This window comes from Ceratosolen solmsi, unplaced genomic scaffold (assembly GCF_000503995.2).
Source record: "Ceratosolen solmsi marchali unplaced genomic scaffold, CerSol_1.0 scaffold10, whole genome shotgun sequence".
NCBI classification, from domain to species: Eukaryota; Metazoa; Arthropoda; class Insecta; order Hymenoptera; family Agaonidae; genus Ceratosolen; species Ceratosolen solmsi.
The window spans coordinates 22295259-22317854 of NW_011948412.1; the positions used below are offsets into that span (position 1 = coordinate 22295259).

General features: G+C 25.1%; 5 protein-coding genes across 5 annotated transcripts in view; 4 read left to right on the plus strand and 1 right to left on the minus strand.

The window, feature by feature from the left end:
• Nucleotides 1–6894, minus strand: part of Dis3 (exosome complex exonuclease RRP44-like protein Dis3) — a 7828-nt gene extending 934 nt beyond the window's left edge. The window contains exons 1-11 of the mRNA XM_011504358.1: nucleotides 6808–6894; nucleotides 6558–6731; nucleotides 6207–6364; nucleotides 5952–6139; nucleotides 5659–5888; nucleotides 5291–5569; nucleotides 4925–5209; nucleotides 2240–2477; nucleotides 1635–1893; nucleotides 631–1095; nucleotides 6–141 (exon numbers count right to left, since the gene is read on the minus strand). Coding sequence (XP_011502660.1) covers nucleotides 6–141; nucleotides 631–1095; nucleotides 1635–1893; nucleotides 2240–2477; nucleotides 4925–5209; nucleotides 5291–5569; nucleotides 5659–5888; nucleotides 5952–6139; nucleotides 6207–6364; nucleotides 6558–6731; nucleotides 6808–6861 — 2466 coding nt within the window. The 5' untranslated portion in view covers nucleotides 6862–6894. The remainder of the gene's footprint in view (nucleotides 1–5; nucleotides 142–630; nucleotides 1096–1634; nucleotides 1894–2239; nucleotides 2478–4924; nucleotides 5210–5290; nucleotides 5570–5658; nucleotides 5889–5951; nucleotides 6140–6206; nucleotides 6365–6557; nucleotides 6732–6807) is intronic.
• On the plus strand, nucleotides 3316–4705 carry LOC105362310 (uncharacterized SDCCAG3 family protein-like). The gene is made up of 5 exons (XM_011499728.1): nucleotides 3316–3441; nucleotides 3518–3630; nucleotides 3699–3955; nucleotides 4121–4394; nucleotides 4650–4705. Exons 1-5 carry the CDS (start codon nucleotides 3348–3350, stop codon nucleotides 4695–4697), a joined length of 786 nt encoding a protein of 261 aa, XP_011498030.1. The 5' UTR covers nucleotides 3316–3347; the 3' UTR covers nucleotides 4698–4705.
• Nucleotides 6895–7006: 112 nt separating the features above from the next.
• LOC105362319 (ribosome biogenesis regulatory protein homolog) lies at nucleotides 7007–8431 on the plus strand. Its single transcript, XM_011499740.1, has 2 exons — nucleotides 7007–7808; nucleotides 8156–8431. Exons 1-2 carry the CDS (start codon nucleotides 7143–7145, stop codon nucleotides 8360–8362), a joined length of 873 nt encoding a protein of 290 aa, XP_011498042.1. The 5' UTR covers nucleotides 7007–7142; the 3' UTR covers nucleotides 8363–8431.
• An 858-nt stretch (nucleotides 8432–9289) lies between these two features.
• On the plus strand, nucleotides 9290–11743 carry shop (sulfite oxidase). The gene is made up of 5 exons (XM_011499751.1): nucleotides 9290–9722; nucleotides 9818–10157; nucleotides 10298–10658; nucleotides 10858–11286; nucleotides 11413–11743. Exons 1-5 carry the CDS (start codon nucleotides 9448–9450, stop codon nucleotides 11712–11714), a joined length of 1707 nt encoding a protein of 568 aa, XP_011498053.1. The 5' UTR covers nucleotides 9290–9447; the 3' UTR covers nucleotides 11715–11743.
• A 1052-nt stretch (nucleotides 11744–12795) lies between these two features.
• On the plus strand, nucleotides 12796–18995 carry LOC105366054 (SET and MYND domain-containing protein 4-like). Its single transcript, XM_011504370.1, has 7 exons — nucleotides 12796–13158; nucleotides 14123–14324; nucleotides 14877–15317; nucleotides 17050–17330; nucleotides 17607–17801; nucleotides 18248–18391; nucleotides 18729–18995. The coding sequence occupies exons 1-7, from the start codon at nucleotides 12796–12798 to the stop codon at nucleotides 18984–18986; spliced, it is 1884 nt and encodes a 627-aa protein (XP_011502672.1). The 3' UTR covers nucleotides 18987–18995.
• The last annotated feature ends 3601 nt before the right edge of the window (nucleotides 18996–22596 follow it).

Consider the following 22596-nt stretch of genomic DNA (forward strand, 5'->3'; position numbering starts at 1 on the left):
CCAGCATATTGGGCCATCCTGTTGCGGTAGTTAAGATTGTGACAAAGAGCGTGAGATTTCTTTTTATCCAACAACTCCGAATAAGTTGCATCGGCACCAATGGATACTGCTAATAAGCGATGAACTATAATGTCAGCATATCTTAAATGAAAATAAAATAATTAATAATTGAAAATTATACTTTATTATGTTATGTGAAATCATTTAAATCTAATCCTATTAAAATTAAATCTTTTGAATAACATATTATTATTATTATTATTATTATTATGTTTTATATTTGAGAGAAAATTAAACATAAAATTTATAGATAATAAATAATTAATATATATATATATATATATATATTTAATAATAAATTTATATTAAAACAAATATAATGAAACAGAAACAAATATAATTATATTTTATAATAGAATTTAACAATGCATTTTTTCTTATAAAATAGCTAAGTTTTGTCAAAAATATTTAAAAGGAAATTCAATATATATATTACATTTAAAGTTTCTATAACATTCAATTTTACAATCTATTTCAAAAGTACAATTAATTTATAATTATTAATTGTCCCTAATGCAAAGTATACTTATAATATAAATATCTTATTTATAACATTTTTTTTAAACGTACCTTCTAATAGGAGACGTAAAGTGCGTATAAATTGGACAAGCTAAACCATAATGGAAGAACTCTGGTTCTTGTAGCATTCCACTCGTAAAATATACAGCTTGCATCATGCACCTAGTGGCCACAATCTTCAACATCGTGTTAAAATAAGGATTGTCCTTCTTTTGCGCAGCCTCCAAGGACTTGGCCAATTCCATACCGGAACTTGTATTAATCTCGAAACCTTGGTGACGGCCGGCCTTGATTAATGGGTCAAAATTTACCTGGGGTGGCTCTGGATGACGACGCAGCATCGAGCATTCTGGAAACTCCATCAAGATCTTTTTGGCCACGGATATGTTTGCGAGAAGCATAAATTCTTCGACCATGGAGTTCGTTTCGAGCACTTTTTTAGCCTCGATGTCGATAGGATCGTGAGTCTCGCTGTCGACATGAAAACGAACTTCTGGCGACGCCAAGACCAAGGCTCTGTATTGATATAATTGTATTGATATAATACCCTGTATTGAGAGGATATTTTTATATTTCAATCAATAATAGGTGCACGAGCTCTGTATTTTATATAAATCATACCGTTGCTTCAACAAATTATTTTAAACAAGCAGTAAGGAGGACATTATCAGAAATCTTGTTTCTTATTATTTATAATAACAATTATTAAATTTTGTCAATGTTATGTTTTATATAGTTGAAGAGTTAATTGAAAATTAGATAGACTATTTATAACAAAAATTTTGTAAAAGTTTGTACACTTTTGTAAATATAAACGCTGTAAATAATGAAAAAGCCAATTTAATGATAGAATACATTAAAAATTTTAATTTAATTGATATTTTAAATTAATAGAGTATTTAAAAATAATATCAAATAAATTTGAATATTGGATATAATTTAACTTATATGTTTCATAGCACATGATGTTTAAACAATTATTTATTAAAGACAATATTCACGAAATAATCTTCTATACAATGTTCTTTCCAAATTAAGACAAATTTAAATCTTACCCCTTATCTAAGCGCATCTTCTTGAGCTTTTTCGCTAAATTATTCAAACTTCTTAAGCTTTTAGTGAGATCATCATTTTGCCTTTCATCATCAATTCTCAGTTGAGCTTCTTCGTAAGTCAGAGACGCTCGAGATAAAATAATTGACTTAAAAAATTCTGTAGTGATGATATTAGCATTGTGATCGACTTCCCAAATACACGAAAATGCAAATCTTTCTTCTTTACTTTTCAGTGAACATAAATCGGAGCTTAAAAGTTCTAAATAAATAAGAAAAATTATAATTTAAAAAGGATTAAATGTTTTTGTATCTATATATATTACAATTTATCATATATAAATTTGAAATATATATCTATTCATTATATTAATTATCTTTACAGAAATATTAATCACACGTGAATAGAAACTTTAAACTCTTGAAAATATACAAGAAAAACATCTTCTAATAAAAAACTATTTTTTAACTGACAGCTAAACAAAATATTTGCAATATTAAAGTGATAAACTGTGCCTAATCTTTTTTACCATGAATAGTCAAACTAATTTAATTGCAATAAGAATGAATAGCGGTAGTAATGCAAAAACTATGCCAAATGGACCCACCAGGTACCATGTCAATTCGCGTGTCGACAAGATAAACAGTTCTGGCCCTTGATGCAGCTTCTCTGTCAAGCGCAGTTCCAGGTCTAATGAAATGAGAAACATCAGCAATGTGTACGCCGACCTCCAAGTTACCATTTGGTAATTCACGACAATGAAGGGCATCGTCAATATCGGTGCAACCAGGTGGATCAACCGAGCAAATTTCCAGAGATCTAAGATCTGTCCTCTGATTAACATCCTACGATACAAAAAAAATTATAATATGAATTTCTATTTTATAAAAAGATAGTTCGATATACTTTATCAAATTTACGTACAAAATTAAATTTTTCTATATACACACGCTCACTAATGCTCACTAATGTTGACACACTTTAAAAACAACAATATTATAAAAAAAAAAAAAAATATATGACAATTGAATTTAAGTATCAAATTTCACGCCTATATACAAACCTAGCAATAAATTTCTCCTCGGATTTTATTATAAATTTTATGTAGATATTACTCAATAAAAATTAAATTAAATATAAAAAAAAACAAGTACATTAAACATAAATTTATATTAGAAAGATAAATTTGAAAGATATGTCCGAAGATTGTAAAGAAAATAATTTAACGCGTAAAATTTTCAAACTCATCTCAAAATTAAGATTGGTTAAACCCACAAAAGAGGCAAATATTCTAATTTTATTAGTTAATGAAATAATATATTATTAAAAATAATTATTTATTCTATTTTTAGATAGAAGTAATAAATGATGTAAAAAATCAAATAAAAATTGTACAGGCAAGTATATCAGAAAAAAATAAGAATGCTGAAGAAATTGAAAATTACATTAATGAACTTGAAGAAGGAAATTCATCTAAAAGATTTAAACTTTTTTGTCATGAAATAGAAAAATTTATAATTTTTTTAAAAGATAATGAAGATTTAAATTACTACATACATAAATATCCTCAGTACTGTATCAATTGTGATAATTGTATTTTTATATTTATTTTATTTATATTAAATGGTTTTGATTTAAATTTCAGATTATTACAAAAACGGCTTAATATCGATGTAGATGAATTACAAATTGTATTAGCTGAAATAAAAGATGCAATGACAAATATAAAAAAATTAAAATCTCAACAAAAATTAATAAAAAAAGAAATTTCTACAATGAATAGATCGATTCCACGTATAAAAGACACAGGTTTAAAATCATACCAAATAATTAGAAAATATTTTGTTGTTTATAAATTTTAATAATATATTTTTTTTTTGTTTAGAAATTAATGAATTAGAGTTGATTCTATCTCATCACGATAAAGATTTATATACTCGATGGATAAAATCTAAATGGAAATTCGAAGCAATTGAAGAACTGATGTTTAATATTCAGGTTTTTTTAATAAAAGTAAAAAACTTAGAATTATATTCGTACATAATTATGATCTTGTTTTTCTTTAGAAAAAACAACTAGCAATGGACACATTAAATACATTAATAAGTCGATATTTGGATAAGATAAAGAAAAATGACGTATTAACGAACGATTTACCAGAGGAAAATTCAATTAACAAAAACAAATCCGATTCACTTTTATCTTCAATATCATCTAGTCCATCAAAAATTCCACCACCACCTCCAATTTTGCCCATTCCTCTAACAGTGACTACTTTAAATAGAAATAATTCTAAACATTCTTGGGTTCAACGTAGATTTAGGTAAATATACGTATTTAAAAAATATATATTTTAAATATTTAATTTCGAAATAGTAATTTCAAACATTCAATGTTATTGATAAAAACTAATCTTTCAGAATATATATTAAAATAATATATTAAAATAATTGATTAATTAAATTAATATAAAAAATGTATGTTATAGAGCTGAACGAAGGGGAAATTTTGGGTCGGTTCGACCAATAACAGAATACCAGGAAACCGAACCATATGTATTCTCATTAAATTTAAACAATACAAGAAATAATACAAGTTCTAATACTAGTATCTTAAAATCTCAATCATCACGACTTTCAACTAGCTCTAGTAATCATATTCTTAATTCAAGCTCTAATAATCAAATCGGTACTTCCGAGAATAGTACAAGACAATTTAAGAATGACTTGGAATTGAAACCGGAAATACAATCAGTCTTTCAAGTTAATATTTAAAATTATTGTTAATTTATTAGCTAGTAAATTTTTTTTTATGTTATATTGAGTAAAATACAATTAGAAATTTTAAAATAGTATTTGAATGGATTTAAATATTAAATTGATAACAAATTAATAATATATATAGTAACAAAACATAAATATATATATACATATTAAAAAAAAATATATATATATATATATAAACATATATACAAGCATATATTACTATACTAAATTTTATATATTTATTTTTAATAGGCACTTTTAGGTCAAAGGACTATTCCATTAATGATTACAAATGGTTAGTTTATAAATCTAATTCCAAAAAAAATAAATATAAAGGAAAATAATATAAAATCGTTAAAAAATCAAAATACTTAAAATTAAAAATTAAAAAATTATTAAGTAATTTACTGAAATAGTATCTAATATAAAAAAAAAAGTAAAATTGTAAATGATTAAATAAATATATATACTTAAAAATATAATTTACATGTTTTTGTATGAAAATAAAATAAGCATTTATATTCTACCGAATCTGTAATAGTCCAAGGCAGCTTCGGTAAGAAACTTAACACCTCATCAGAGAATCTGCTATGTGGAACGTCATGTTCTAATAGTAAAACTTCATTCTCAGTATCTTTGTCACCAATTGTACCTAACGCACGCACAAAGTGTCCTAGTGGATACCTAGAGTGTCTTGGCCAAGAATCAATAGCTACTATAATGCGTTGTGTACACAAAGTTTCGGCTTGTTTAGATTCAATTCTAACTTTTGGAATTTTTCTTTCTGCTGGCATGAAAAGGTGATGCGTATTCTGAAAAAAAAACAATATCTCTTTGTTCAATAATATAATTATTATAGAATAAAAAATATCAATTAAATTAATATTATTTACATCTTTAAGTGCACTACGCTGTAATATTCCACAGTATTGTCTCCACTTTCTCCTAATAATACCAACAATCCTTCCAGTAGGTGTTTTCTCAACCGTGGGTATTTTTTTGTTTTCTGCTAATATATTTTCATCGTCAATAACATCGCCTGGATCATCCTCTGCTTCATCTATTAATATTACTTCACTCGGTGCTGACCATTGATCCTCTGAAAAGAGTTCAACAGCCACTGTATCTCCATCGATTGCCCGATTCAAAGATTCTCGTCCTTGTATTAATATCTATTTATAGGAAAATTACGTCATTACATTAAATTTAATAAATAATATATGTACAACATTTATAAGATTTTACATACATTTATACTTACAAATTTTTCAATACTTTCACAATTTACAGACCCCTCAAGAAAGTTTTCTCTTGAAGCTAAAAATGTACCTTGTATGAGGGTAGCACTTTTTATACCATCGTGTATTTGGGAAGGTGATAAATGACAAGGAAAAAGTGGAGCACGAGCATCTCCATCCAAAATATAACTTTTTTTAGAGAGTTTATCAATTAGAAAGCCTGCATTCTCCAATGAATTCACATATTCCACCACTAAAAAATAAAATGTTTAGAAAAAAATTTCTAATTGCAATATGGAACTATGAAACATATTACTTGTAACCACAGGAATTCCCAATTTTTCTGCTTTACTTTTATTTTCATGATCATCAGTTACTAAAATAACTTTTATATCAATTTTTTGTTTACTTAAATGAGTATTATACCAATGTGTAACAATTCGAAGTGCTCTATCATTTCTATCATTAATTATTTCCCCATGTTTACGTTCAATGTATGTGTCCCTAAACAATAAATATTTTACTTAGTCAAGAATATCAATTTAAATTAAAAAAAATTTGAAATACCCACTTATGATGTTCATTAATAAAAATATAAAACTTCCTGTGAGGATCATTGATTATTTCTTTAAGTTTTTTGTAAACATTTGAACTTCTATGGCGTACTTCATTAAGTGTAGTTTGTGGAACAATTACATTGCATAATATATTTTCATCTAAGATGTCTATCTATAATATAAATAAATAAATTATGATTCAATAATAATAATTCAAAAATAATTTAATAAATATTGCCTAAATACTATTCTAATATATAAAAAATAAATACTATTTTGAATAAAGAAAAAAACTAGAAATATACTTATTAGTTTAAAATTATAAAAAAGGTATAATATAAAATAGTCTAGACAAATTATTTTACTTGATTTAATACGATATTTGTATCTAGAACCAAATAATGGGGCATCGCAAATAAAGTGCTTTTAGCACCTGGATTTTCTTCATCAAGTAAAATCTCCTGTTTTCTACGTCCACATTTTCTACAAGCTTCTGAACCACACCATATATCATCTCTTAAATAATGTTCCCGAACCACCTATTAAAATACATAAGCAATATTAACAAATAAACGAATTGAATTATTATATTTGAATACATAAATAAAACTCAACCTTATAAATATTGCCTCCTTTCGTTTTCCGATAAAATGACTTGGAGGTTAGCATTTTAAAATATTATTCTGTTACTTTTATATATAATTAATTTTAGATATAATTAAATTAAGTAAAGTTTAATATATCATTAAATTAAAAAATTAATGATTTATAAAGTTTAAAATTATAAATTATTTTACACATGTAAATTGCTTTAGCTCTGCTATATTACGCCGCCACGTTAATTCATCACTTCTTTGGGTATATCATATGATTATTTAGGTCCATCTTTCCGTGCCTGTGTTCTTCGTTATGTCGTTGCGAATGTTATTATAACCTGCATAATCTGAAAAATGGATATTGTAAATCAAATATTGGACAACGAAAATAATAAAAATGATTGTATACAACAATTAATAAATGTAGAGAAAGAAATTGACGTTGATATTGATGAAGGAACACTTTTAGTTTCCGACTATAACACATTGAATTTAAAAGCACCAAGTAAGTTAGAGCCAAACTTGGAAGCACTTACAAGAGATAATGTTCAATTACTAATAAATAAAATCTGGACTTTACCAATAAAATGCGTTGAAGAAGTTATTTTAGCAGAGTTACCGAAGCCAAAATATGTATTACCAAGATCACGAAAATTACCCAAGCCAAAATCATTAACCAAATGGCAGCAATTTGCTAAAGACAAGGGTATTCGAACTAAGAAGAAAGGTCGATCAAAGCTCAAATGGGATGATTTATTACAAAAATGGATTCCAACATATGGTTTTCGTAATGTAGAAGCCGAAAAACAGAAAGAATGGTTGGTTGAATGTCATGATGATGGTAAACCAATACAAGATCCATTTGTAGCACTCAAAGCATCGAAAAATGAAAAAAAAGCTAAAAATGAATTGCAAAGACTTAGAAATTTGGCTAAGGCAAGAAAAGTTAAAATTCCTAAAGTTGGATTTCCTAGTTCAGAGCATTTTAAAGATTCTAAACAACTATCAATGGGTGCTAAGGTATTATAAATAAAAATTTATCATAAAAATAACGATATATGAAACATAAATCTTTAGTATTATGTCATAATTTATAAGTACAATGATTAAATAAAAATGAAATAATTATATCTATATAATAACATATATCTTGTATATATTAATGATTAATTAATTTTATACTAATATTATTACATCTGGAGACATAAAAAGAAGTACATGAACATATGTAATATAGTTCCAAATGCTTTTAACATAAAAATGAACTGTTCCAGAGCTAATTGAAATTAAACTTACAACAGCTTTTTTTAATTATTCAGCTTATAAAAATTGTTATAATATAATATAATGTTTCTAATTGACTACAGATTGCAGAGGTTTCAACTGCTTCAATGGGTCAGTTTAATGAAGTATTAAAGAAAAATGTCAAGAAAACAAAGGGTAAAAAAGTCACTAAAAAGAAAAAATCTGGGCAATTAAAAGAATTAGGTACTAAGAATAAGAAGAAACCAAAAGCAGGAAAGGGAAATAGAGATTTTCGTAAAAAAGTTGGTGGTAGAAAAAGAAGACAGTGATAAGCTGAAAAATATGTTAATATTCAATGATAATTCTTAATGTTACATAAATCATAAATATGTGCTCATTTTGTAAAAATGTTTTTATAATTTCTTATATAAATATATTATTTGCAATTGGTTACATTTTATTACAATAGAAATATATTATAATAAAATATGAGAATTTAATTTTTTACATAGAAAAAAAACAAAATAAATCTAAGTATGTGTTGCCTGCTTTAATAATTTGAAGTAATAAAACACATAAAAAATAGTGATAGTGAATTTAATATCAAAAATTCAACTCACTAAACAGGTGATAAAAAAAGTTTACATTACTTAAAAAATTCTATTAAACTTTTTAAATTTTACATTAAAGAAAAATCTCACTATTACAAATCTTGATGGTATTCATATTGGTTCAAATGTGGTTCACAACATTCATTTAAATTGACATAAATATTTTTGGCTTTTATAATATAAATTAAGATGGACAGATGGATTCAAAGAACATTTTCGAATATTATTGAATTTAATTGATATTTTAAGAAATATAACAAATCGTACATTCTAAAAAATTAATAAACTAAATGAAAATTGACGTTTTCAATTTTAATTCTCTTTTTTTATGAATATAATTTATAATTTTTTCTTTTTTAATTAATTAAATATTTGAATTAAGTTGTACTTTCAGTAAGATATTAAAAAAAGTGCATTGAAATTATTTAAATAGTTTTCAAATTTTACCGGAACCATACATTTTTTAATATCTATAACCAAATTTTAAAATAAAACGTGCTGCACCTATTATTATTATTATAGCAGTGTTCTGTACATTTTGACGATTCACCTTCATATGTCTCATTTATTAATCAAAAAAGTATTTAAAAATACGAATTAGTAAACCTAAAAGTTAAAAAATTTGTTTTTGATTATCGAAAATTAGTTAATAACATGGATTTAATTTTTAAACTTATTTAGAGGAGCAGTTCTTGGAAAGTATGAAATATCGGTTATTAAGTCGATAATAAAAATAATATTTTTAGAACGGACAACCTAAACAAATTTTAGCACAAAAAGATAGAATATCTATTTACTTAAATATGTTTCGATGTTCATGTGTTACATTCAAATCATATTGGGAGCATCAGTATTTTGTATCCAAACGTATTAAAAGTAGTACTATAAACTTGGTGAAATATTGTTCATCAAATGATCATAAAGACAATAGCTCGCAAAATAAAAGAAATACACATAGAACATGCATTTTAATTGGTTTAACACTCACAGGGGCAGTTTTTTTTGTATCACATTTATCAGAAAAAAAAAATATTTTTCAAACAGATAATATACTTTCTCAATTAAAAAAAAAATTTGTGTGAGTAGAAAAACATACATATTTAGTATGTATATAATTATTTGTATAAAAATACGTTTTATATTTAATTACAAATTTATTTATTAAATTAACAGAAGAAATGATACTTCTATTGAAATGAAAAATCTTCCAACGTACACGATAAATGAAGTTAATAAACATGATAATATTCAGGATGGTATCTGGATTGCCTACAAAGAAGGTGTATATAATATTACCAACTTTGTTAGTAAACATCCTGGAGGACAAAATATGATTTTAATGGCTGCTGGTAGTTACATAGATCCTTTTTGGAAGATATTTGCCAACCATAATAATAAAGAAACATTAAAAATTTTGGAATCAATGAGAATTGGCAATCTGAATAGCGCAGATGTTTACAAAAAAATTGAAAATTCATATAATCCATATGCTTTGGAACCAAAACGTAGCAAAGTAATTAATCCATTAAATACTGAATTAATGCATTTATAAAGTTGTATCTTATACTACGCTACACTGTAAAATATGTAAATTAAAGTATAATACAATAAAACATGTTTATATGTAACATAATATATAATTAAAATTATTAGGTGCTAAAAGTTAATGGCAAACAACCATTTTGTGCCGAGCCTCCAGCTCCTTTACTTATAGAGAATTTCATAACTCCATCAGATATTTTTTACGTAAGAAATCATCTCCCAGTGCCAATAATTAATTTGGAAAATTATGAATTAGAATTTACTGTTGAAGATGAAGCAATAAAATCTCTTACATTAGCTGATATAAAAAAATATCCAAAATATACCATTACTAGTGCAGTTATGTGTGGTGGTAATCGAAGATCAGAAATGGCTAAGGCAAAGCCTCTAAGAGGTTTAAACTGGAATATTGGAGCTATTGGAAATGCAAGCTGGTCTGGAGCACGATTATGCGATGTTTTACAAGATTTATGTACTCATAAGTTTTTCAAATTATAAAAATTCAATTTTAAAATTAAAAACTAATTTTAATTAGAATTTTATACTTACGCAAATCTAGAGTATTCTAAATTTTACTTTGTTATAAATTACAATCAAATTTTTATAATGTTGCATTGATATCTTAGGAAAATAAAAAATAATTTTTTTTTATATAATAAATAATTTTTTAGCTATCAAAGAAGAAGATTACAATCACTTACAATTTGAAGGCATGGACACAGATCCATCAGGCATAGCATATGGCGCAAGTATACCTATTGGTAAAGGTTTAGATCCAAAAGCTGATGTACTATTAGCATATGAAATGAATGGAGAAGAGATATCTTTGGATCATGGTTATCCTATACGAGTCATAGTTCCAGGAGTTGTAGGAGCAAGAAATGTTAAATGGTTGAATAAAATTAAATTATCAAAATATGAGAGTCCCTCTCAGTTTCAACAGAATGATTATAAAGGATTTGCACCTTCTATTAATTGGGATAATGTTGACTTTAGTAAAGCTCCAGCAATTCAAGAAATGCCTGTTACATCTGCCATTTGTACTCCACAGGAAAATTCTAAGATAACAATTAACAAAAATGGCTCAATTACAGTTAAAGGTCAGACTCTTATTTTATGTATTTATTATAATTTAAAAATATATTTTTAACTCTTTTTATGATATGCTATTTAAATAAATCCAATTTTTTTATTAAAAATTAGAATATTCTTGTACATTTTTAAAGGTTACGCATGGTCTGGTGGAGGAAGGAAAATTATTAGAGTAGATGTAACAGCTGACCAAGGAGAAACATGGCATGTTGCTGATTTAACAGCTCAAGATTTAAATGCAAAGGAAAGTAGACATTATGCATGGACATTGTGGAGTCTTGAATTACCTGTTAAGAAATCCAATGAATCTATAGAGATATGGGTTAAAGCTATCGATTCTGCATATAATGTCCAACCTGAATCTTTTAAACATATTTGGAATCTAAGGGGTTTCCTATGTAATGCTTATCATAAAGTCAAAGTAGATTTAATTTAAATATCTTCACTATGACGATTAAAAAAATACTGTGACGTATAAACATGCCTTTTTTTCAAATTCTAAAAAATATCTTGAATTCGATAATTTAAGGAATTTTGTACCTAAGAATATGTATTACTATTAATTTTTGAAATGATAGTCATTTGATGATTTTACTGATTCAAGTACATTATACTAACATTACTTATATAGATTTATACTATGATTTACACTTAATTTTATGTACTCGAGCATGTTTATATTTTATTATAAAATCATGTAAATGTAAAAAGAAGCTGATACGAAGGTGCTATAAAACTTACAGTTAAATATTAATTATAAATACTACTGGAAATTATGTCTCTAAAGTGTACAAGTGAAATGATAAAATCATTTCTATATTCATTAATAGCATAATGTGATAAATTTGTAATTTATACAATAAATAATTTTTCTTTAATCATGAGTTTTTACAAAAATTTCATACACCCATACACTCACACGCGTTATATTAAATTTAAAATAATATATACGTATATTCATTGTAAACAAACTCCAGATAAAAACAGCGTCAATTTCATTAAAGTAATAAAATATCCTTAATAAAAATGTTTTCAATTAGCTTTTAAAGATTTTTAAAATGCCGTGGTGCAAAATTTCAAATTTCTAATGAAATTTTTTCAATACGATATATAATGTAATGTCGATAATTTATTATAACTAATTATATCTCATCATCAAGTGATATTTAGTCCATATAATGTTATTACATATAAAACCAAATAATATAATACGTATTAGGTTTCAAAATTTGTAAAATGCATGCAACTGTTTATTACGTCTACACATACAAATCGTGCGCAACATATAGCCTCCGGACTATGTAATAAAATAATGCATTCCTCGCGAATCTTACTGCGCTTTCAAGTAAAAGTAAGCAGTTGAAATTCCCGTACGATTAAATTTATCTTAAAATACGAAAATACATCGGGAAAGCACACTTGGCAAATACATTCTATTAGTGTCAATTTTAACAAAAATTCAGAAATTTTCGACACTATAGTTATTATTTTTTTTGAAAGAACAGTAGTAGACAGAAATGGAAGGCGAAGAGTCACGTCTCATTGATGCCATTAAGGATCTCGACTTGCTCCTCTCGTTTTCTCTGTGGAAGAAGCCAACGTCAAAGAGTGTTATAGAATCAAGAAAGGCACGCCAAATGGGCAACGAGCTCTATACAAAGAATAATCACGACTTGACAACGCATAAGGAAATCCTACGGTTTTACACGAAGAGCATCGTCTACGCACCGCCTGGCTGTCAGGAGCTTGGATTGGCATTCGGCAACAGGTCCGCCCTTCTCGTGCATTTGGGGAAGTACCGCGAGGCAATCAGCGACATCGACCTGGCCCTCAGTTTTCCTCTACCGGAGATCTATGTGGTTAAATATTTATGCAGAAAAGTAAGAACGAGCTATGCTATAATTCCATTCAAAATTTACCAAAAACGTCTACGTTTTTCCATTCCTCTTTGGCGACTTCTCATTTAAAGAAAGTACCATTGTGAAAGTAATCAAAGTAAATATAATTGTAATAAAGTTCAGAAAATGTCGATAAAATTGTGGGGTGAAAAATTTTTTAAATTTCGCGGAATTTGAAAAGTTCGTTATTTTTAAATTGATTCGATCGTCCCCGTATACATTGTAAACGTGGCGCTTTAATAAAAATCATGAACGATCAGTAGTTAAATACGGACACTTATAAGCATAGTGTTTATGTGTGTGCGCGCGCGTGCGTGCATGTGTGTATGAAAGAGAGAAATCAAACTATATGAATTAGAATGTCAGTATACATTTTCCTTATTAAAAAACTGATTTCTGCTTATATTAAAATTAAAGAAAGTAACAAAATTTTCTCCTATACCTTACTTAATTCTCTAACATTCATTCATAATACATCATTCTATAACGTAAAAATATATAATTTAGATATCAATACTTTTTAACGCATCAACTCGGCAACTTTCAATAATTTAATTATTGAATTATAATTTAATACATAATTTAATATTAATTTCAAAATTGAACATTCCATCAATAGAATTTTAAGAGAATTCATTAAGAATTTATATTTTTATGTATTTATTTATATTATGGAATAAAATTTTAAATACACATAAACAGTTTTAAAAAATAGTTACATTTATGCAATATAATAATTTTATATATAATATGAAATTTTTTATTATTGCCTTTTACATTATTAAATATTAAAAATGACACTCAAATAAAATTCAATAATATTGGGAGACTAATTATAACAATAAATTATTGATTAATATTATAAAAATATATGGACAATTGATTTTTCGGGGAAGACTTTGAGAATGATAGAAAATTCTTGAATTTTTATTATTTTATTGATGAGGTTGAGTGCCAAGCAGAATTGGGAATGGTAGAAGCTAAAGATACGTGCGAAGAAACAAAAAAAGTGCTACAAGATTTATGCGTCAGTGTTAAACTAAAGAAAGATGTCATAATAAAATTAGTGAAGGCCATTGTTAAATTGGAGAAGCGGAATTTCAAAATATTAGAATCCGATCAAAAACAGAAATATGCTAATACAGGTTATTATCTAAATCTTTTATATTAAAAATATAATTTAATTAAATGCACAGAATTTATGAAGTACTTATTAAGAAGAATAAGTATGTATATATAATTTAAGATTTAAGAATAATAATAAATATCATCTATTTTATCTTAAATTGGTATGAAAAATGTCTATTTAAGCAATACATATAAAATTTAATGTAAATAGTTAAATTTAAAATATACTTAAATGAGCATTGATTATAAAATATGCGTAATACAATAATTAACCTTATTAATAGAATATAATCTTAAGTTAGTTTCTATTAAATATACCAAAATATTTGATTTAAAATAGTGATGTTAAGAATATCTCTTAGTCGTTATTATCAAATTTTTATCGTTGAAAATGTATATGCAAAAAAAATACAATATTTGTTATTGTATCGGATTTATGTTCTAATGTATATTAAAATATTCTCGCTCATACTCTCTTCAATTCTCGTTAATACTTACTTTATTATAAAATTTCTCATCTATTATATCTTTAAATTATAATACCTTTATATTTTTAGCAGATAAATTTATACGTGAAAAGTCGAGCGAATGTGAAAGTGCCTCTAAAGCCGTCGTAATAAGCCGCAATAGCCGTTACTTACGCTTCGGACGGCATTTATTAGCGGATCGCGACATTGCACCAGGTGAAGTTCTCTACGTCGATGAGCCCTACGTATCATTTCCTATGCAGACGTACTTATACACAAATTGCTCACACTGCCTAAGGTTCGCTTGGGCTGGTTTACCATGCGATACCTGTACCTATGCAATATACTGCACAGACAAATGTAAACGTACGGCTCAAGAGCTCTATCATAATGTCGAATGTAATATCATTCACAGAGGTTGGAAGGTATATGAACGTATGAACTCAGCCAGATTAATGAGCGTGAGACTACTTATAATGGCTATGAAGGAGGCCGGAAGTTTGGAGAAACTAAGGGAAGATTTCAAAGAGATTGACAACTCTAGAGGTATTTAAATATTTGTTATTTATCGATTATAAAGATTCTGTTCTTTCGCAATAATTATTATTTTAATAAATACATTTATTTATAGTTATTGATTTTCATTAATATAATTACTTTACTATTTATTTTTAAAATTATTCAGCTAAAATAATTAAATTAATTTTCACACTTAGTGTTTGTACAAAGAACTGGTAGACTTAATGTTCTAAGTAAAATTTGTAATTAAAAAATGCAGTATTATAATAGAATAATATGTAGTATCTTATTCTCTTAACTATCAATTTATTAAAAATATTTGGATAATATTAGTAAAATAAACGTATTTTTAAAATAAAGTAGAGTTTAGTAAAGTTATCGAAAACATTTTTAATTTAATAAGAATTTACAAATTTTGTCAAATCCAGATTATGTAATTTAACGACTCGATATTTTTTAAGTATTTTTTCTGATATTGGAATAAATTGTCATTTAAACTGGATTAATTACGATTGAAAATATCATTCATCAAATTTATTAGTTTAATACTATGTGCACCAACTGGAATTTATATTTATTTGTAATCTTTAAAATACTTAAAATGTTTTCTTGCAGGTAAATTCTAATATATATTTAATTCAGCTTAAACTTTTTGATTAATTTACCAGCTAAATAAATTTAAATCTTTAAATTCTTTAAATCTTTTAAGTCTCAGTTTAACATGTTTACAGATTAACAGTTAGTAGAACAGTTAGTAATTGTTTATACAGTTGTAAATAGTAAAGAAAAGGAAGAAAAATGGCCCGAAAAACCATGTGGGGGTGGGGTCAAAAGCAAGAAACACACTTTCTTAACCCAATGGCTTACGAAATTCATTTTTGTTATAATTGGAAGAAATTATTCTGAAAATTTATTCTATATATTATATTAGTATTTACAAAAATGTAAAAGTTTTAGCATATATAACATATAGCAATGAATTAGTTATCCTTTAATACAATTATATTTACAGCAAATTCATACTTCAATACATAACTATTCCACCTTTCATTATCCATTCTTATAAGTACTATGTTACCTACTTTACTACACTTTTAAATTACTACGTTAATATTACAAATTACAGTTAAATTATTATCTTTCATTTTATTTTACTTACTCTACAAATCCATATTTTAATGCATACCTTCAATTATAATGGATTATATATCATTGCTGCCATATTTTCTTACTTATAATTTAATAAAAAAAAATATATAATTTAAAACTTCTATAAGATATTTAACGATATGAAAACTTTTCTTGAAAGATAAATGAATAATAAATCATTATTTCATTTAATATAGTTCAAATTAATTAACATAGTCGATCATTATATAGTGAACAATATTTTTAATCGTTAAATTCTTTTAAATTTCCATAAACACATCTAATAATTTAAATGTTTAAAAATTCCTATTTCTATGAATGATTGATAAAATGATTGTTTATAGAACCATTAAATGTTATCGATGCCTTGTTCCAATTAAATTTTTGTTTTTGTTATTAAAAATAGCATAATAGTTATACGAACATTTTATATATAATATGAGTTTTTATTCCCTTTAAAATATTTTTTCAATTTCAATTATTATTTAAATATTTATATAATTTTATAATACAAGACAAGATTTTATTTTAATGAAGTTAAGAATTAAAAAATGGATATAAATTATTTAAAAGATTTAAAACTTAAGTATAACTTAGTGATTTATTGCAGATCAACGCAAAAAAGGATTTTCGAAAAATCAAACGGTATTTATTAACAATTACAAAAGCGCATATAGTTTATTAACTCATATGAAACAAAAATCAATCAATGAGTTAATAGCCGTATCAAGAGATTCAGCTGTACTTTTGTACTTTATAGCTAGATATACAAAACTGTTTAGAAATCATTTCGATTACGATAAAAAAGCTCTCATTGTTAGCGAAGATGCATTATTCGTTGGAAAACTTCTTTCTCACTATCAACATCTCATTTTAATCAATGCTGTTACGGTAATAAATAATTTTAAAATCAATTTCAAATAACAATTATTTATTACTATTGATTGATTACAGTTATTATTTAGAATATTGTGTTCTATTTAATTATTTATGTAATAATATTTTAATTTTTGAAACTAGTTTGCGTACTTCTAATATAGTAAAATATATTTTTTCTTTAAAATTTTTTCATCGATCCAGAATAAAATTGAACTTAAAACTTTAAAAATGTTTTATAATCAGTGCAAAATAATTCACTTGATATTTTTTTTTTTATTATATGAATAGATTAAAGATGTGGATATTGCGACATCGACAGATTGGAGCTGGACAGTTCCAAAAGAAGAGAATTGTACTGGTTTATATCTTACTCCATTCTTGAGTCTTTTAAATCATAGTTGTCATCCAAATATTGCCAAATGTGAAACAAAGGATAGGAAAACAATTTTGTATTCAATTCGACCAATCACTAAAGGTAGTCAGGTAAATTTTTAAAAATATTTATTTATTTTTCAATTTCTAAAAAATTATGTTTTATAAATAAAATATTAAGTGAAAGTATATAATATTTTATTAATGCCATTACGTATTAAAAATTTTAAATCATAAAAGTAAAGATAATAAAATGGTTATTGATTATATTTCCAAATAAAAAAAAAGTGAGGAAAAGTAAACTCATTAAAAAACAAGACAAATACTCGATATTATAATATAAAATAAATTATTGCTAGATAATCATTATATATATAAATATATATCGTTAAATAAAATTAAATAAAAATATATCGTTAAATATATAAAATATAACAATTTGATTATTTTTAACTAATATATTTACTATTAATAATAAACATTCAAATAAATCAATTTTCAATTTTTAAATTGATCGCTTTTGTTTATATAAATTTGTATGTCGTATATCATTTTAGATATTTGATTGCTATGGCCCAACATATTTAGAATTATTAAAAACAAAAAGGCAAAATCTACTGAAACGATTTTATTTTTTCTGCGACTGCATTGCATGTAAACAAAATTGGCCAATTTTTATGAATACAATAAGAAATGGACTTGTGAGTATTTAGTTAAATTTCTAAAGCATATTAAAAATATTAAAGCATATTAAATTCTAAAGCATATGTTAAAAAATTTATGTCAAATTATAAATATGATAAAAAAGTTGATAAATTATATTAGATCTTATATTATTCTAATAACAAGTTTAAAGTTATATTCTTTTAATTAATTCAAATCTTATCTATTTGATATACCATATACTGAGAGTAATAACTAATAGTTCAATTTTTTTGTCATTCAATGATTATAATAATTTATTATTATAATCTTCCTAATAAATACAAAAATTGTAATTGTATACATTAATAAAATGAAATAAAATGTTTATTATAGACATTTACTACTTTGTCACGTTCTGCATTCGAAGCAACTTCTAAAGAACATAAAAAGTGCGATAAAATACTTCAGTCTTTAAAAGATAAAGATGCTAATATTGATATAGATACCATTCAAGATTTAGCTTATGCAATTATTTTAACTATAAAGTACTGTAAATCACCAAATTGGAGATTACCGAGTCTTATAGCCACTTTAATTGCTGTTTTTAATGAATTATATGGATATGTAATTAATATCCCTGCAACGTGTTAAGTAAGGAAAAGTAAGTTGTATATGATTATTAAGTAAAATTGAAATAATTTTATTACATGTATTTTTATTGAAATATTATAATGTACATCAAAATTAAATAAGAATACTTAAAAATTACTAATTTAATTCTATCTTATAATATTTCAATAGTTAATTGAAAACTTGGTTATATTTTTTTTATAAATTGATAAAAATATGTATACATTTTTAGTATTCTAAATAAAATAATCCTGACCATGAAAATTTTATAATCTATTACTATACATAGATAATTTGTAGTTATTTGTTAAACGTATTTTCATTTATTTAATAAAAACCTAAATCCACAAATTTATTTAATATATATGCTTTCACATGTGATAAAGATTCGCGTATTTAAAAAATTAATATTATTAACAAAAAAAAATATAAATACGTTATCGAAATATAATATTTTGACTTATTCAGCCATTATATAAATTCATAATATTTAACACTGTCGATATACTATGTCAATTTATGTTACAAAATTTTTCATTTAATTATATAATATTTAAAAATTTGTGCTTTCCAGCCATATTTCATATTATTTCTTTTATTAATTTTTGTCATTCTATTACCGTATAAAGTAATAAAACTTGTCAAAGTAATACATGTTTTTTATAATTTATAATTAACACAAAATCAATTATTCTTTAATATTCAAAAATTTACAAAGCTTTTAGAAGTAGCCATTGAAGAAATACAGCAGCCTTTTGCGTTGAGAACTAATTAATTGTTCATATCTTTTACCTGATTCAAATTTGTAGTAGATTTTGCTATTTTATATAGACTATTTTATTTTACTTTATTAATTACATTTAAAAATTTAGTTTAGTTTTATATAAAATAGCTGATCACCATCAGGAAAGTAGAAGTTATTATTTATGTTTCGTATATTATGAAAATCACATTTATGTGTAATGTTGTAATGATTATGAAGAATAAATTTCAGTTAATATTTACCAAATAAATGTAATAATAAAATATGAACAGATATTATAAATTATAATGTTTTTATAACATCATATATCTAAATACAATTTATAATATTTTATAATTTGTAATTTATATAATTTTTTGTATTGTAAAAATAGTCATAATATTTTTTAAATTAAATGATATTATTATTATATACTTATTTTACACTAATTCAGAGAAGAATTAAGGAAGAACTTGATTCATATTATGTGAATATATACAATTTATTACATTTATTTCATTTGTTTATAACATGTATTTATTCATTACAAAAGCAGTTAATTTATTAACTACTTTTATAACTAACTAGATTCATATTATAATTCATTTCAACATAAATAAATACGATTAATTTTTCTACTATTCAACTTATAATTTATTAAAGTATATTCATTGATAAATTTAACTCTAAGTAAATTGGTCTTACATGCGTTGTTTTTCTATATGACACGTATACCCCATTTGCATTGTCTAGCTGCATTGCTTATTCGTAGAATGCCAGTACAACTGCCCTTAATATTTAAAGGTCGAATCTTGCAACTACAGGTTACAATTTTTATAAACATTAGCAGAAATAAGAATAATTATTAATAAATTTTAAACGTATTTTGATTTTATTTATGTAACAATTATTATGATTTAAATTTGAAATACTGATAAATATACTAAACATACTTCATATATTTTGTTAGAGTATGAAACTTTATTAGTCTAAGAATAATATAAAAATAATGTCTTTTATACAAATTTTTATTATATAAAAATTGAAACAATTAAATTGCTTGAAACTTTTATATATATATATATATATATTGAGAAATTTTCTCGATGTCTTTGATCGATTGCTTAATTATCAGCTAATGAATTATTTATCATCAATTATCAATTATAATTGGATATAATTTAATTTATATGAATTACAATTACACTATATTAAATTTATTATAACAGTTGGACAAAATTAATATAACATAAATAATAGTTTAAATTAATTAAAATTAATGCGTACAATAGAAGTTTTAAAATATCGATACCGACAAAAATACGATTCTGCCGTATACATAGAGCAGTACTAAGAACAGAGCGATCAATTTTTGTTCGAATTTCGTCTTATATTATATAGTATATTTGACTATATTCATATTTATAAACACACACACATGGAGAGAGAGAGAGAGAGAGAGAGAGAGAGAGAGAAAAGCCACACATTCACACGGATATATGCATGCATATATTTAATGTACATATATTAATTTAGTTACAGATAAGAGCATTCGTTTCAGAACATTTTAGCTTAAACCATTATAAAAGTATATGTTCAATCGTAAATTTTTAAACTAGTTAAATAAGAGACTTGAATAATTTTTATAGTTATTACATTAATGATAATATTTATCACCATTACTAAAAGTAATGATGAAATTAAAAATCACACAGTAAGATAAAAATCAAGATAATGAATAAGAATAAATTTATTATAAATTATAATTGGATCGTATGAAATAAAAGTAATCATTAAATGGATAAATTATATTATTACATTAAGTTTTGTGGTACTATTAGGATGTATCATAGCGAGATTTAAAATTATTATCGAAGGAATTTATATAAATATGTATATACGCGTTCAACATAAAAAAGCTAATTAAATTATAAGTAAAATTTGTTTATTAAAAGTAGGTTTAATATTTTTAAATTGTGTTATGTTAACGTTCAATTTTTGTATGTATATAATAAAATATTAAATAAAGGAAAATAATAAAAAAGTTGTATAGTATAAATAAAGTCACTCAAATACGCAGAAACATTTTCTCACGTAAAACGTATCCTTTTATATCGTAGCCTCATGCATATTTTCAGCTACTTAAAACCAGTGTGCAGGATTATTCGTTGAGTTTAAGGCCAAGGCAAATTTGCATCTGCCAAATAAACGGTTGAGCGTACTGCAACATAAGATTACATTTTGAAATTGCCGCGAAGCTGTTAAAATCGGATGAAGCGTCGGCGCGTCGTCGCCCTCCCCACCCTCCTGACCGCTTATAATCATAGTACATCGTACGCGTATAAGAGATTTTCGCAGTTTCGCTTGAATCCCGCTCGTGTGTACATATAACATTATTTCTTCCCCTCTTTCTCTATCGTTCATTCTCTTTACTATTGTGTATGTTGCGTGTGCGTGCGTGTGTGCCTTCGTCTCACCCCACGCGGATGTCGAATCGTAACGGCGAAGAAACCTCGTGGCCACGGAGATGCTGCGGCATGCCTACACAAGTCTAGCCAACGCACTCCCACGATCTGTCGGTGAGTCGCCCGCGCTTTTCTTTTTGTTGATATCGCGAGTCTTTGAAGTTAAGTACGGGTGTCTTGTTTGGTGTTTTTATTTATACAAGACAGATGGACTGCCACTGCATGCTTGAAGTGGTACATTGATTTGGAATATTGACATTACCCAAGGGTCAACTAAAATGACTACACGCTGAATATGAATGTTGATTATAGTGCACAATTGATTGTTATTCGTCGTTTTTCGTTTCACTATCTATATATATATTATCAGACTATTGCTAATATTTTATGAATCGTATTGGTTATTTTAAATTAACGATAGTTA